Genomic DNA, 17,639 nt, shown 5'->3' with positions numbered 1-17,639 from the left:
TTAACAGCTTTTGGGTAAAACGTCCCCGCCCAGTCTAGTCTGGTCTTTTTATTAAGCATCTAAATCAGTTCAATTTCAGTAAGAAAAACAGCCATACTTGAAAAGTCACAGAATTGTATTCTGCAGAAACAGCAGGTCCCCAGCTAAATTAAGCAACAAAAAATACTTAACATGACTGACTCATGTTTGGAAAACATTGCAATGGCAGATTATGTAACAAGGTCAAAGTGTATGCACAGTGTCAGGTGTATCTAAATAGAATCACAGACCTATTTCAGTCTCAGTCAGAATCAATGAAATCCCATTTCAATGTGAACAGAAGGAAACTGATTGGAAGCAGAGATAAATTTGACCATTTTTTTTTCTTCAGCATGTTGTAATTTTTATGGTTTGCTAGTTTCTCCTTTTACAGGAGAAAATGTTTGTTGCTTCTTCTTAATTCTTGCAGATGCATAAACAGACTGCCATTCTTCTTCATGCATATCTCTCCCTGCCACAGCAGCTCGGTGACAGAGGAGGCCTCACTGCTAAAAACATTAAAATATTTCACTCTCAGGCAAAACAATATGCCTAAGGGGCAAATAACATGCTTTGACTACTCACTGCTGCTGGAGTTATTTGGCAAATCTGATATGAACATGTAGTGTCTGTGGTGGCATGGTCAGAAGAGGAGTTCATTGGGAATTTCCAGCGAGAGATTCAGCAGCAGCAGCAGATGAGGATGTTTGCTCAGTTAAAAATGCTCCGTGTTGCTGCCCTTTGGTTCTTCAGTCTAATCAATTTGGCATTTTTCTACATTATGCTCAGAAAACACTGCATATATATAAAAACGCCCCAATCTCACCATTAACACCTAACAGATAATTGAGGGGAAAGCAATAAATTTGACGCATCATTTCGTCTCCTTTGATAAAGCACCTGTTTGGATGTGAACAGTTCCTTATTTATCAATGCAGCTAGTGCTGACAGGTTAACTCCTACTTAACCTGGTTGGACGATGTAAGGCAGAAAAAGCTGGACACAGCAGCGTGGGGAATAATATGATCACTAGCTTCCAGGTGCCTTTGGACAGTTGCGATCAGGGGGTGGGACAAAGTGAGAGCTGAGATGTGAAGAGTTTACTGGGAGCCTCCAATTTGAAAAATAAAATGATGTGGCGGCTCTGAATCTGGTCTCTGAGGTTTGGTCTTGATGGATGGATTGATGAAGCGTCAGGGTGAAAAAGAAAAGCTGGTTGTTGATCATTTCAGTCTGGCTACAGCTCTGTAGATAGCGAAACCCAGAACTGCAACCACAGCCGAGCCCAAAGCAACTCTTAGCCAGAATGATGTGTTGCTCATGTCTGAACCATTGAGGTGTCTGTAGGAAAAAAATCATTAAGGGTCAGTCACATAAATAAGCACAGCTGATACCATGAGCAAAACAAATATCTAGCTTCTCTTACACCTCCACCTATAACCTTTAAATCACTTAGACTGTTAAATAATGTTCTCCTGTGACTGATTTAAAATATCTACTTCGCCTCGACAGAATACTTCACCTGCAGAATAACCCTGTGTATGTCAATTACTCACTGCTTGTTACCTTAATTCAAGAAGAAAACTTTTCTTGCTAGCTTTAACGCTGAATGTCCAATAAAGGCGAATATTCTCAATGAATTGAAGTAATTGGGATCACGTTTCACAACAGCAGTACTATACCAAAACATCTGTTCACAAACTCACACACAACTCATGCAGTATAATCCAAGTCATATTTATCCAGTCATACGCTCAATACTTCCCAAACACATACATTTTTTAAAACCTTAAAAAACCCTTCCACCATTCGATACACACACCCTGAGCATATGCATATGAACTCTTTGAGCAAAGTTCAAACGCACACACGTACCCGGACAGTATTCGGCAGTACGTGAGACTACCTGTACTGACATATTTTAAATCAGAATGTTTTAGCTAAAAATGCATGTGTTCCACAAGTACTGAGCAAAAGTCTGGATGAATGAGACTTAAATTATACTGCAGTAGTTTTCTGAGTTTGTAATAGGATGCTTTAATATTGATTTGCTGTTGTTAAATGGGTACCCATTTTTCACATCATGAAGAATGTTTGCCTTTTGGGGATTTTTAATTCACCGTTGAGGGTAGCAAGAAAAGCAAAGCTTTCTTCTCTAATTAAGGTAACGAGCGGTGAGCAGTTGATATACAAATGGTCATTTTGTGGGTGAAGTATTTCCTTAAGAGCAGTAGTTTGTTGAACTAGAACGTACGGGTACACTGCTGCCCAGGCAAGCCTGGTGTAGATGTTCTTGCTGGTGGAGTCGAGGAACACGCTGGAGAAGGGCAGCGGTGGAGGCAGTTGGTGTTTATAACAGAACTCTGCTGGAGTCATCCCGTGGAACTGCTTGACCTCAGGAAGGTCCACCTTGGAGGCGACGAGCACACACGGGATGTTGCTCTCCATATAGTGTTGCTACATAAGAAATAAAGAGAGAAAGCTAGTTGAGAGAAAAGAGAATCTACCTTGCTTGTCACACTGAAAGTCAGGCAGCCCTTATTGTAATACTAATAATAATAGTCAAAACCACTTTTATCACAAGTTTTTGCAGGGATGTAGATTTATTAAAGTTTGAAAGGAAAAATGTTTATTTTGTTCATTTATTGGCAGAGACACCAATTTCTCCCTGTGGGTGTCAAGTGTGACAGTGAGCAAGTAAGCTCCTTTTATAGAGCTAAAAATCAGATTACAGACCAAGAAAATTTCAACTTGTAAACACATTAATCTGAATAAATACTCAGAAGAGTTGGTTTAATGCCTTTGTAATTCTTTTGACAGATACAATTTGGCATGTACGCGACAGTGATTACTTTGTATTTCCAGAAGATCTTTATTTTGGAAAGAGTACAAATCTAAAATCCACACCATTGTCTCTCCCACTGTTTCATCTTCATGAGTACTCTCAACCACTTGTAGGCTTTATCCAAGTGCTGTATTTTTCCAGGGGGAAAGATCTTTAGTTAAGTGACATTTACTGGTTTTCAGGAGATTCTTAATCGCAGCAGGAGCAGGAGGTGGCCCGCTATCTTCTGTTTAAAGAAGTATTTTGCCGATATAAAGACGGTCCTCACATAAAACTAGGTCATCTGTACAGTAGAAAAATGTTAATACTTCTGAAATTGGTGCTACATGACAAGAGGAAAAAAAAAAAGACTGGCATTCGCTTTCTCTCAAGAAGTTGTTAATGTGATCTTGTTGGTTAGACACAATGGCGGCCGAGAGGTAACAAATAATCTATACAGTTAAATGTGTTTAAACATTTTAATCTGTTGAGTTTTTTTGTAATAAAAGTTACTATTTATTTCAGTGTTATCAAAGACAATGACATTATATGGATTTGTACAACCCCAAAGAGGCCTGTCATAAATGCACACTTTTATGACAGCCAAAATAAACAGTTAGCAGTTATCCTCTGCTAAGTAGTCCTCTGCTGTATTACGCTACTGAATTACACTGGAGGGAAGTTTACCACAGTTCATCTGCACATACTACCCACATTGTTTTAAAGCATCCCTTTAATACCCACAGAGTAATATTTACACAAACTGTTGCTTCACAAGCACACACATCAATAAGCTAATAATTAAACTGGAGGCAGGTCTGTAGCTGCCACAAGTGGGAGTTAGAACTTTAAGTTCATGATCAATATCTGAGTTGAATTTTAATATTGAATTAATGGGATCAATATTTGGGTTGAATTAAATCATGCTTTGTGTGTCTTTTGTTGATTAATGTTAATATGGTGTGTAAGATTAATTATAGAAGTGTCTCTGAAATGACCTGTTGACCAGAATACCAGAACTTAAGAATTTATTTGTTTGCGGTGTTCCACTCTCCCTTTTCCTTCAGAGCTGAGCTCTTTACCTGCAAGGTAATAGAGGCTGAGTCGTGGAATCGCTGCTGAAGATAAATTGTGAAGATAAAAGTAGGAACTGTGAAGACGCTCAACACCGTTCGGTTATCCTCTTTAAGTTAATGCCACCAACGAGGTACAGAGTTTTTTTTTTTTGTTTTTCGAAGTCGAGCTTATTATTTATTCTAATGAGACAGCAACATTTGTTATGAATTTTCTGTTTGTACTGATCGTTTTATCTTTTGAGTTTGTGTGTGTTTTTAGTTCTCATGACATGACTGACAGCATGTGTGACCGCATGTTTATGAAATAAAAGCCCATCTAAATTTGTGTTAGAAACTACTTAAGGCTGCAAAGTCAGCTGTAAAAATGCTTTGATAATTAACAAGCACATAGACTGACGAACAGCCTACGTTCACGGAACAAACCAACAATTAAAAAAACAGAATCCATTAAATGCGCCTGTAACTTTTGCTGTCACTGACCTTGTATATACTGGCACAATAGTCGAAGGAATGTGGGTCACTGGTGTCATACATGAGACAAGCAACATCACAGGAGGCATCCGATGCCTTCAGGAACTCCACCTCCACATCCACCTCATTGAGCTGCATGGAGAGGAGAAGAGTGTGGTGCTCAGGCTTTAGTTAGGGTCAGAGGGTAAGGGTCAGCAGTAAGATCAGGATGGGAGCTACTTACGATAAGGTACTTCTCCTGGCTGCTGACTTGGACAGTGTTTATGGCATAGGGGGAGAAGGCACTGCTGGGATTTCCCTTTTTCTGTAGAAGGCAAAAGAGAAAAAAAAGAGTTAAAAAGCCACTACTAGAGATTATCGATTTTGATGATGCCAACTACCACACATTTATATGATGCTAAATGTAATTATTTCAGCTCCAGACTAGCAGATGGTGTAATACCACAATGTTGCGGCCCACGAAGGCCTGGAGAAAGGCGGTCTTGCCCGTCCCCCGTGGTCCGATCACCTTGCAGAGAAAAACTGACCGCTGTGTCTGGCGCTTCTCCAAGTCCACCTCTTTCTCCTGTGTTACTACACACATAAACACACAGGCAGACAAAATATAAACACAATGCACAAACACACAGGCATGCTATTGTGTCGATTAGAATTTGACTAGCTGCAAAATACAGCTGAACCCCTGACTGACCTCACTGAAATAGTGACATTTAAAGGAAGGATCTTTGATTTTTTAATTCCAGATTTTCCCATTTTATCACCTGCCAAGTGAAGTTAAAAAAATGGGCGTTTCTACACACTCCATAATTTGTAAGCTTATCATCTCTCAGCCAATATTATTAATAGCCCTGAGGTGGGAGGCCAACACTGCCACAGCACAGGATACAGTTTCTGCACCAGCTGAGAAAGATCAATCTGCTAAATGAGCTGTTGTTTTAGTTCTTCCACATGGCAAAAAAAATGGGTCTGTTGATCCATCTGGTTGATCTTGGCCACCAAACAGAGCATAGCAGCCCAGCCTGCAGAAAACATCACTTGTGCTCATTGTTTATCCTAGTAGATTTGTAGTTGCTGCATTTGTTGCTGGTGTTGTTCTTAATGATAGGAATGACAGGAAATAATATAAAAATAACACCAACGTTAATAAAAAAAAAAATAGAAACTTCTCTACAGTCAATAAAGTTTGTAGGATGATCCATAACCCCCACTCTTTGGGTTTAAAATGTATTACAGAAAAAAGACATTATATATTAAGGTTACTTAACTGTACTGCATTTATTTCACACTGAAGTAAAATTAGTCTGAAGTGACCTCTTGTGGCAGTAAGGGGGAATCCCACAAGGCATAACAATTAAGTTAAGAATATAATAGATATATATCAGATCTGTGTAAGTACAGGTTACGTCAATCCTGTCTGAATTAGGCAGCTCAACAGCACAGGTTTAAAGCATAGACTGTATGTGATGATTTTATATATCTCCTATATTGTGTTTTTATACATCTATATTTTGATATTTACATTCCTTACATACAGGAAATAAGATTAATGGTTGCAAGATATGCAGGTATAAAATACAATTTTCAAGATAAAAAAATGAAATGATGAAAAAAGGAGAAACAAAATCAAGACCCCAATGATTAATGGGACACAAACATTTAAGTTTGGCCTGAAGATACAGCCAGAGGACAGTAAAATCAAGAGAGCGTATTGCCTGTGCAGTAAGCATGTTAGGATTTCTGGGACTCAGCTTATCTGTTACTATTCTACACTGTCAGACTTGACTCAACTATTCACCAGTCTAAACTGTACTTCTCAGCCCAAAGTGCTGAGACACTAGATAAAATCAGGAAATCACCAAAGTCTTTAGATTTGTCTTCCAGAGGTAAAGGATGTCTGTCACAAACACTGTAGCAATCCATAATATGGCTGTTTAAATATTTCATGCAGGAGCAACATATCTGACTAACAACCCAACTGACAGGCAATCAGAGAAACAAACTGACATAAATGTACAATAACAATTAACATCAGTATTACACAATGAAAGGTTGATAAGCACCATTAAACACAGAAACATGCTACACCCAGTCCCTTTGTTAAAAGATGTAGGTTAATCTTTGTGGCTTTTCGACCTCTCTGACATCTACAGCAGGGTCACCTTAAGGTGCTCACCTCTTAGACAGAGACAGAATGTGTGTGATTAGCAGCAGTGAGACATGTTACATCACACTTTCCACTCTTGTCCAAGCGTTCCCAGCAAACTGTCCTCAGGTTGCCTCTGGTCCACTTCACATACAGTACATCTGCACAGGAACACTACTATCATATACACCAAAATAACAGCTCCTCATATAAGCTTAATCAGTCACTAATTTAATGTGTAGTCGTTATTCCTTTAGTCAATCCTCACAAGGAACAAAATGCTGGTGTGGAGTAGTGTTGTCAAAAGTATTTATTTATCGATATATATATTTATAAATATCGATCCTAAATATTTGAAACGGTATCAAAACGTATTTTGCACAGCATTGCTACACCTGTATCAGCTGTGTTTTACTGCTCTCTTATCTCTCCAATAGCAAGTTGACACGCATCACTGTAGAGCCTTCATAACCCCGCCTCCTCTCACTCTGTCATAGTGCTGCCTTCTCGTCCTTCCTCTCAGTCGCTCTGGTTGCATATAGACTTTTGGGATAAGGTTGTTGGCATTAATATAAAAAAGTACATTGTTGTTAATGTTTACTACAGTTATTATGCTGTTTTCTGCTAGTAATCAAGAAAAGAAAGGTTGTTGTTGTTATTGTTGTTGTTGTTGTTGTTAGAGCTTTGTTATATTTATCTTTCTGATTTTATGTCCTTAATGTCAATTTATCCCCCTTGGAATCAAAAATAGGAACAAGTATCAATGTTTCCCAAGTTATCGCATTGAAGTTAGAAATTCCAGTATTGTTACAACACTAGTGTGGAAGAGTGCACTACATTTTCAAACCATACATGCATAACTGTATGTGTTCACACATGCAACTCCGAAATCAAATTTCACTATTCTTTCACATCTCAAGGACCAATGTACACGTGTAAATCTCTGAGGTGAGTGTGGACAGGATTAAGAATTGTAATCCTCCCACAGAACAGTGCTTAACTATGAGAATGGGATTTAAGTTTTCAAAGAGGATGTACAGTATGTCCCAGTAACCCTCATGCTCCATAGGAAGATTGTCTCAGCCTTTTCAATTCACGTGCCGTCTGTCTGGACTGCCAACAATTATCAGAGTTAATTACACACACCTGTGATTGCGGCAGTCTGTGACTCCTGCTCAGTGAGGATAGGGTAGCCTAGGTATCCTAGGTGCTCCAGGCAACGGTGGATGTCAAAGTATGCAGAAAGCCTGCGTGTAAAAGGATTGACATTCATGTGACCTTTGAACTGTGCAGAACATAAATTAAAGTGCACAAAAGTGTAAACCCAGCACATGCAGTCACATGAAGTTACTGACAATCGAGAAAGATACTTACGTCCATTGACAAAGGTAGCCTTGGTTAGAGATGTAGCCCTCGTCTGTGGTTGGGACAGTCATGTAGACCTCTGCACCCCATGGCATGTAGGGACACACGCAAAACAGGTTCCTAAGCTCTGCTGGTGACAGGGCTAAGTCTTTGTCCTAACAGGGAAAACAGGTCACTTCTTAAAAACAATGAAACCTTGTAAAGTATACTATGCAGGATTGTTTGTTCACTGTTGGTACACATGTTATGCTTTCCCTTATTATAGTCAATACATAACCATCATTTTAATAACATTCCCACAACATTTAACTGTTACACTTCAACGTCCAGTTGACCAAAGGCAGCTCAGATTGCTACTTACTTCATCGTACTTGTCAAACAGCCGCTGGAGGAACTGGTGACCTAACTGATTGAGCTCTGTGGTGCAGCCGACAGGAACTCGTAGTCTGTCAACAGAAAAACAACACTTGAGGCCTTTTCACACCTGAACGTCTTAACTTAGGTTCACCTTTTTGTTACTAATACACTTGATCTGGTTTCACATTAAAATTATGTAAGAAAACTAAAGAACTATATATGGCATATCTACGCACTATCATCTTCCAACTCTGTGAGCTGTGTCACAAGATACTTGACATTTATTGGTTTGTATACAGGCTGTCTCGTCCTCTTGTATCCGCTCCTATGATCCTGCATCTCTCATTCTTTTGGAAAATAATCAAAAGGTCGTAGTCATTTTTCCCCCTTTTTTTCATTTTTTACAACTTACTTTTTATAAAGTCATCCCACTAAATGTCAATAAAACATTTGGCTTCCTCCTCTCCCCATGTGCTGCCACGGCTCAATTTCTTTTGTTGTTTATGTCAACACCTGTCTGATCTGAGCACATCCACCATCAATATCTCTCTGTCTCAACCACACACACTAAGCGCTGAATTTTTCCTTAAAGCAGCTATGACACTGTGACAAGATGCTGGCCTGACAGAACTTCCTGTAATTGGTCTAAAGTTCTAATAATCCAAAAAACTTTTCACACTAGAAACAAACCAGACTGAGACCACCTTGTTTTGCCTATTGTGGTCCTGGGGAGGTTTCAAATTAGTAATTTTGGTTCAGATCAAACTGAAAGTCCAGTCCAAACAAGTTAGATTTCGGAGCATTTCTGACTTGTGTGCTCCAACATAACAAAGCCAAATATTAAAGACAAGAGAAATACAAGTGTGAGATAGCTTACTATGTAGAGTACAGTGACAGGGATCTTTGCTCTCAAATACTGGCGCAATGCAGTCTGTACTGTAGTTATTAGCAATATAAAAATATACATCTGCATTAACAGATACAGTTCGTAGTGATACCAGACATACTCAGGGTAAAGGTAATCATCAGTCAGCTCAAGGTTGTCGTCATAACCAAACTTCCTGAGGATTGTCCATGTGGTTTCATGTCGGCCCCTCTGAATAAATAATGTATTAAGGAACAAGAAACCTGAAAAAGAGGAGATACAATTCTTGGCCATTACTCGTGCGTGGCCTTGCAACAACAGTATTTAAAGCTGCATGATCTCATTCATGACTGGTTTTTACCATTGAGGGTCAGGCCGTTGTCCTGCACCCCATCACTGGTGTTCTTCCAAACTACTGTCTTTACATCTTCTAAGGCTTGAGGCGCCAGAGGATTCCCAAAACAAGATTTCTACACATAAAGACCGATGATTTTTTAGCAAAACAAACAGCTTTGGTAAGAATGTTAACTGAGACAAAATGTTAAGTGATTTTGACTTGCACCTGAAAGCTGTTGAGTTCAGCATCACTGAGGATGCGGTCATTGTCCTGGTCGGAGATGAAGAATATTCTGCTAAGGGCTCGGACACACAGTGGCTTTAGCTAAGGAAAAACATTAGAGGACAAAAAAACGTATCATTATTCAACCAATCATTTGCATGCACACATGTAAATAAGCAGACCAGGATAGACAGACACAATGACTCCACAGTTTGCATCACATTTCCAAAAATGGCTGACCTGTTTGTCCTCAGGGTCATAAAGAGGGGCAGTGGGGTGAAGAACTGCCTTCTGTGCATAGTAGAAAAGCTCTGAAATGTTTTTCAGGTTCTTTGCAGAGCACTGGAAAGACACAAACAGCAGGAAGAATATTTCGGATACAATTAGTGCTGCTAACTAAAAACCCAGATTAAGTGTGCATGTGTAAATATTTGTGTGACACCTGGCAACCAAGTGTGTATTTCAATTCTAAGGTTAGCAGGTGTGCACAGACTGCAGTGATTAGCAGACTGGATATGTCTGTGTGAAAGAGTTCAGTCTCACCTCAACACATGTCTCAATCTCAGAGAACTGGTTCATGATGGGAAGAATGGTTTCCATTGAGCTTCCACAGCGCAGATCAGACTTGTTTCCAACAAGGATGATGGGAACTCTAATATAACACATAGAGACAGGGTGACTCTTAACCCTTTGAAAGCTGAGTAAATTGGCTTGATTTCTTTCAAAAACATGCGAAGAAGAAAAAAAAGAAGAAAGAAAGAAAAAGAAAGAAAACAACACAGAAAGATGATAAAGAAAAATACTAAATCATGCTAAATAATAACAATAATGAATGGTAGTAATATTATTATAAGTAGTAGTACAAACCTACACATAGTTTTCTGGACATTATTAATTACTCATAATTTCTCTCTCTTTTTTCAAAAAACTAATTTTCATGTATTTCTTTTCACCTTTTGCTATTTTCTTATCATTTGTGAGGCATTTCTTGACAAACTGATCATTGCCTCTTGAAAGGAGGTCAAAACCAATTTGCTCAGGTTTCAAAGGTTTAAATGCATGTGAAAGGCGTCTCAACGCAGCACAGGAAAAGTGACGTGCCAGGTTTCAAAGGGTTAACACAACTCCATAGTGGTTTACTGTATAACTACAGGTAATCCTACAATACAATATATAATGTAAACCAGCTGACATTCAAATACTGCATGCAGTCACACTCCCCACAAGTTGAGCATTTTGCTGATGCTCTGAGGTCTTATTCTTGGCAACATGATAAAACGTTACAACAGGCTCAAATTCCTAGATTACCAAGTTTGCCAACATTACATGCAAACAGTAGGAGGGAGTGCAAAGTTCAATGTCACAGCTCAGGTAACAATCACACATCAACAGCTGATACATACTTGTTTCCTTTCTCTGCGTCCCCGTTAACTAAAGGTATCCATTTAGTTTTGATCTGAAAAACAAGAGGCGCACACGTCAATTGTATTTAAAATGCATCAAGTAAATATGATGTACAGTATATGGAATGCTTGTACAGTATGAGACAATGAGACTGCTACCTTTTCTATCGTGTCATCATTGGTGACGTCGTACACAACACACACCACGTTAGCCTGTGTGGATTGGACAGAGAAAAGCTGTGAGCGACATTATGCCAAAAACAGAATCCATAAAATTCAATCAACCTTGTGTACCTTACAATTCTACATAAATAAAACTGATCTCATCATACTGCACAAAAACAGAATATGACTCTGGGAAAAAAATGGAAGACTGACTTAGACTGACTAATCAGATGTAAAAACATTCAGGTGTCTGTTCCAAAGTGCAAAGTAGTTTATGTAGAAGCATACATGGAACAAGAGATACAGTTATGAAAAAGATAAGGCTTAGGATGTTTAGGTTGCTGGTCTAAATGCTGTAAATGCTTCTAGAAATATGACTTTGCTCTTAAAAAAATTTGACAAACCTCACAATTATTTTCATATTTGGCTCAAAGTTGCTATACCTAATCAGGGGTTGCATATCATTGCTCAAGTGTGTTACAGCCCAGTTCAACCCTTCAGTGCAACTTGAACTTGATTTCAGTTGTTAGAAAGGATGCTGTTGCTTTGTTGATTAGTGCTGTGTGGTGTACTTACTTTGATGATCTCATTTTTGAGAACTTCATCACTCTGCTCTTTTTCTGTTAAGGACAAACATAAACAGATCTCAAGGTCAGGTTCAAACCATTATGCCTTTACAAAATACACACACGCAAGATTGGCGTCTTTCTGTGCAATGAGCACTGAGACCAGTCAGAGGACTTGAGTAATGGTGGTGCTACATGTTAGCCTTTAGTTTATGTTACCTGAGTAGTCCACTATGTGTGTTGGCACCTTCTCTGGCGTCACGTCAGCAGGGATGGTGATCTCTTCAGCTCTTGGGGGAACCTGTCAGAGATTACAGATCACAGATAAATTTCAATCATCACTCATTTAGGCTATAGCGTCTAATAACACAGACTATTTCTGTTTTGCATTAAGCATGGCATAACTGAGTTTTTAGTAAACAAAGATAAGCAATAAGCTGAATCACTAAGCAATTTTCACTTTTAGCAGAAAATGTATCATCATAGAGCAAAATGCAATAATTATTAATGCTATGTATATGAGTAGAACATTTCTCCATGGCACTTTGACTGGAAATGCATTACTGTGCAGAAAAGACAGAACAGGAGAAATAAGTACCAACAATCTTACATACTTTAGTTTCGTACTTAAACTAAAAGTTAAAAGTTACACTAAAAACACAATACTGGCCATATATCACATAGCAGGGCAGGCTGATTTCATCATGTCAAACAGATCCAAAACATGAAGAAGTAGTCACAAATAGGTGGCAAAAACCTACACCCTGTTAATTTTACTAGTGATTTCATAAACGTTTATAAACTCACTAGATCAGCTTAACTGCAATGGCAGCATAAAACACACCCTACTTACAAGAAACTTTACTATGTTGTTATATATGATAGTTTTCCATCTTATCCTAAAAGAAGTATGTTTTACAAAAAGAGTAAAAAGAGTTGTACGAAAGGCAAAGTTAGTTGCAAAGGGAAACAAACTTCAACCTCAATAACTTTATCATTATGCAAGCATAAAGAAATTGCAAATATGTGACCTCAAATGGTGCATGCGTTTAAAACCTTACACATATTCATATGTAGAGTAAGGCTCTAGTGTCAGAGATGATGAATATTCAACAATAAAATGTAACCAAAACAAACACTTTATAAGCTTGCACACAGTAAAGAGCACCCAGAAACAGCTTATTTCATATTTCATTTACAGTTTTTTTTTTCTTCTGTGCTCTATTTTTTACTCTTTTATTATTTGACTGATTATTTGATTGACTTACTTTACTGTCAGCACTTTGGTCAACTCTAGTTGTTCTAAACATGCTTTATAATATAAATTAATCTGGTTTGATTTTCTTTACTGCACAAAATTAAACCAGTTTTCTGAGTACTGAAAACAGTACATCAACTTCGTCCATAATTAGCAAAAGGTCACTACAAACTTCAGGAGGCAGTTGGTCAGTTCAATGATTTTCCCCGAGCTTTCATAGGTTTAACATCCTCCAGCTATAAGGACATGATTAGTTGTAACTCAGTGACAGTTACCTCTTCTGGGAACTCCTCTCCAACCAAAGACATAATGAGTGATGTCTTCCCCACCTTGGCTGTTTGAAGGACACAACATGAAGAGGATGAAAAGAGCTGCCAGAGAAAGACTCACTTTGACTTGAATGATAGCTCTTACTGTAAAAGTACATGCACTGGATAGCCATTTATTTATTTTGAACATTTCGAATGTGCAAAACAAACAGAAAGATAAAAATAAAACAAAATGGCAATAACAAAAATTGATTGTAATCTATACTCAATGAAAAGAAGCTGCATCTTACATTTTCGAAAAGGAGTAGGAGGAAGTATAAACATATTATTTCCTATCCCTTCTCAGCTAATCAGTTAATTATTCAGTGAAATTCATCTCTGACATAAAAACATACGATTAAATATTTACACACACAGACTCACACTTACAACCTTACACACACATCCATATAGATACACATATATGCATGAACGTAGATAAATACATCCCACGCATATTCATGTATATTTAACATAATATGCGTACATGCATAAGTGTATGCACCTGCACACAACTAAACACACAATATACATTTTAAAAACAGCAATTCAAGCTGTATCTACAACACGGATGTCATACTGTGTCATAGACAGACATGACTGTGACCAAAGTGTTTCCTCGTTCATATACCTCTGTAAAATCATGTTTTTAGGGAGTTATCTGACTACTGATATTATTTACATAAATGGCCTGATATGGACTGAAGTGCTGCTTGTTACTTATTGCATGAAACAAACTCTTTTTTTGCAAACTGTCAAAGGCTGCTGAACCGCTAACCTTTACAAAAAATTGAGCTAACAGAAAGTGTAGCATTTTTTTTAATAAAGCATAGTCATAATTTTAGTTATATTGGGTACGATAATTAGCTTAACTGTTTTACCGTTAGCATTACGTTAATTTAAAACGTTCAAGTAGCTGCCGTTAGATTAACCGTTAGCTCGTGAGCTTTGAAGCTATGAAGGAGACCTTTAAATGTTATATACAATTAAATGAAAATGTGGATTTCAGTTAGTAAATGGTAAAAAACAAAACAAACAAACAAAAAAACTCCCAAAACGTCACCATAACTTCTACAGCGGGCAGAAAAGTTAGCGCTCAGCACTAGTAAGCTAACCGTTCACAACTTACAAGCAAAGTTACTCTTAGCTACGTTAGCATAACAGTTAGCGGAAATTGACATTTGAAAAGTTATCACTTTCTAGCAAACATAATTTTATCTGTCAGGACACAGCTGGTGCAGACATTATTCTCCCTTTTAAGGCAATTATCGTTACCATACAGCCAGGTATAACCGAGGTATATTCTGCTACAAATTCGTAGCTACAACAGCTAATGTTTGCTAGCCCTTTAGCTTGTGGTCAGCTGTCAGTGCAAACGACTTACGCTCCCCCAATAAGAGTATCCTGACGTCTTGTTTCATGTTTCTTCTCTGTTTGACGAACAGTCAGACGCGCTGCAATGCTACAGAGACATTTATCTTTCATTTGAAAGTCAAATTTCTTGCTCAAAATCAAGCGTGTGCCTGTCCACGGCGATATGCACCCAAGGTGAAACCATATGATTCCGGTTCACAGAGGAGACGGTGAAAACTCGCCCTCTGCTGGCCGAACAAACCCTCTGCTGGCCGCCTTCACTTCACCCTGGTCTCTGCTCGTTTGTCTTTAACCCTTTGAAACCTGGAGCGACATAACTTGTCTTGTACTGTGTTTTGACGCCTTTCACACGTATTTTAAACTTTGAACCTTGAGCAAATAGATGCGATTTATTTCAAAATCATGAGAAAAAAGGCAATGAGCAATTTGGAAAAGAAATGTTCTTCAAATTGCAAAATTTTGTGGGTTTTGACAATTATTTTTAAAAAGCTAGGGAAAAATGTCAAAGGGAAAACATCTAGGGAAAACCTATATTTACACCTATCAAAATTACATATTTAGAATTATGTTACAGAATTATTAGAAAATATTAGGAACATTTTCTATGTCATTACCTTGTTTTTTTCAAATTTCTTTTTTATCACTAATTTTGAGGTAATTTTCTTGTACTTGTTACTTTCTCTTTTTTTGTGAATTTCTGGGTTGCATATTGCCTTCTTCTCATCCAGTCAACTTACAGTAAAGGTAAAATAAAAATATTAACAGTGGGATAAAGTCTCATCAAACAGAAAAGAAGCTTTGCAGTAACTTATCCCTATCTCAAAATTGTACATAAATAAAATCCTAAGCAACTGTACTTGGCTGCCTGCACCAAAATTTGCCCCATTAACAGCAAAATCCTTGGTTGGGTTGTCTAACTTTAAGTATGGGGGTTATCTTTTCTTTCTTTTTAAATATCATGACCCTTCCCAGAGCTACAAATATTTTCTGCCACCCATATTGACTGGGGAGGCAGATTTTTTTTAAGCCACTTTATACACTTTATACTTTTACTTTTCTACTTTTCAAAGGGAAATATTATACTTTTTAGCTAACTACATTTATATGACAGCTTTAGTTACTTTCAAGTTGTTTGTATAAAAACAAAAAAACACAAGATTTTATAAAATTTGTTTTGTCATTAAATTACCAAACAATTTAGTACACAAGTACAGCTGCAACAGTTAGTAGTTTAATCAATCAGTAATCCATTTTTTAAAATTTTGGGTGTGTGTTGTTGGATGTTTTTTTCTTTTCTTTTTTGATTATTTTGATGTTTTTAAGGATCTGTCTATATTGGTTACTTTTAAGTACATTTTCCATGCAGGACTTTTACTTGTAACAAATCAGTTTCTCTGGGGGGTATTAGTACTTTTACTTAAGTAAAGGATCTCAGTACTTATTCCACCACTACCCTCCCTCCACCATAAATAACAATATTTTCCAGTTTCTGACTAACATAGATGTTGTGATTTTGGACATTTTTAAGACAAACCTTTCAAACCAACCTGAGGGTTTTGGGGCAAAATAAATGAATTCAACCATTTCGAGATCAACGTCCTTCCCCGAAGCCAGAATAAAATACATAGCTCCCTCCCCATTTTTTTATTTTTTTATTTTTTAAGTACCTCTCCTGTTTTCACCACCCCTCTCTTCTCTTAAATAATGAACAGTCCCTTAATCCTCTACTATAATAGTTTGAAAAATGAATCAAACCAAGGTACAGGACTTAATTTTAATCCAACCAGCTGAGATTATCTCTATTTATCTCTATATAAAATATATAATACGCCTCTTTCACCTTAACAACAGCAACATGATCATATACATGTAAAATGCTGATTAATTATCAAAACAATGGCTCTTCACCCTATATTTTTAAGATAAAGCCCATTAAGGATCAAAGCTTGTTTGATTCTGAAACCTGAATCAAGAAATAACTATAATTCAAAAGCTTTATAGCAGTCATATCCGAACAGTTGGTGACAGAGTGCCATCATTACTGTCAGAAAAATTGGAGTCATTTTCAACAGCAGGATCTTCACCTTTCCGTGTAAAAAGAACTCCACTTCTGCTCAAGGAAAGAAAACTAATGTCAAAATTGGGCTTTTGATGTTGAGTCCATTACACCAGGACATCACAAGTAGTTATGTGTATAATGGAGCAATCTCAAGAGCAAAAAAAAGAGAAGACATAAGAGACTATAACTTGAGCTCTTAACAATGACGGCTGTTGTTTCTCACAGTTGCAGCGTTCCTTTGCCAGCTTTGCTCACATTTCAGTATCAAACATGCCTATGATGTTCAATAATTCCCATATCTTTGCCATGAATTAATCATATTTCTACTTCCAGACGGTTTGGTATCAAATTAAATGCTCTCCTTAAACTGGTTTGCATGATTCTTCCTAAAACAGCAGAGCTGTGGAGGGGCTGGTATCTACAGAGAGTCTCCAAAATTTCTGAAAACTGGCAAAGCGAAGAACACTTCTGAGAGAAGAGTCACCCAGTACTGGTAATTAGGGAAACTGTCATTCAAACTGGGAAGCCTGAATCCAAGTCCTTGTGACAGAAAGGAACTTCTGTCAGTGTCCATTACTAAAAATGGAAACTAGAGAAGATTCATGCAAAATGTTCTGGGGAGTGCAACTGTCCTCAATCAATCTAGGGAAAAGACAAGTAAAAGCGGCCAGGGTTTTTTTGTTGTTGTTTTTTTTTTTGTATGTGTGCTGGCACCATCCTAGTATTGTTATAGTCTTCTTACATAAGAGATTTTTGTTTTACATATTTATTTTTATTTCAAACTCATCTAATTACACAGCAGCTACCACTGAAAAACAGCAGACATGA

At 37.6% G+C, this 17,639-nt stretch overlaps 1 protein-coding gene across 1 annotated transcript; it reads right to left on the bottom strand.

The window, feature by feature from the left end:
* Positions 1-14,927, bottom strand: rhot2 (ras homolog family member T2). Its single transcript, XM_042507460.1, has 19 exons — positions 14,763-14,927; positions 13,346-13,404; positions 12,032-12,113; positions 11,823-11,866; positions 11,241-11,294; positions 11,082-11,134; positions 10,222-10,330; positions 9,919-10,020; positions 9,682-9,780; positions 9,481-9,589; positions 9,262-9,382; positions 8,259-8,343; positions 7,907-8,052; positions 7,679-7,779; positions 4,832-4,962; positions 4,613-4,693; positions 4,399-4,521; positions 2,273-2,475; positions 1-1,359 (listed from the first exon to the last, which is right to left on the bottom strand). Exons 1-19 carry the CDS (start codon positions 14,797-14,799, stop codon positions 1,242-1,244), a joined length of 1,857 nt encoding a protein of 618 aa, XP_042363394.1. The 5' UTR covers positions 14,800-14,927; the 3' UTR covers positions 1-1,241.
* Between the last annotated feature and the right edge of the window lie 2,712 nt (positions 14,928-17,639).

This window comes from Plectropomus leopardus, chromosome 19 (genome assembly GCF_008729295.1).
Source record: "Plectropomus leopardus isolate mb chromosome 19, YSFRI_Pleo_2.0, whole genome shotgun sequence".
Lineage (NCBI taxonomy): Eukaryota > Metazoa > Chordata > Actinopteri > Perciformes > Serranidae > Plectropomus > Plectropomus leopardus.
The sequence above is the reverse complement of the archived record's forward strand: the minus strand, read 5'-3'. Positions and strand labels throughout refer to the sequence as shown.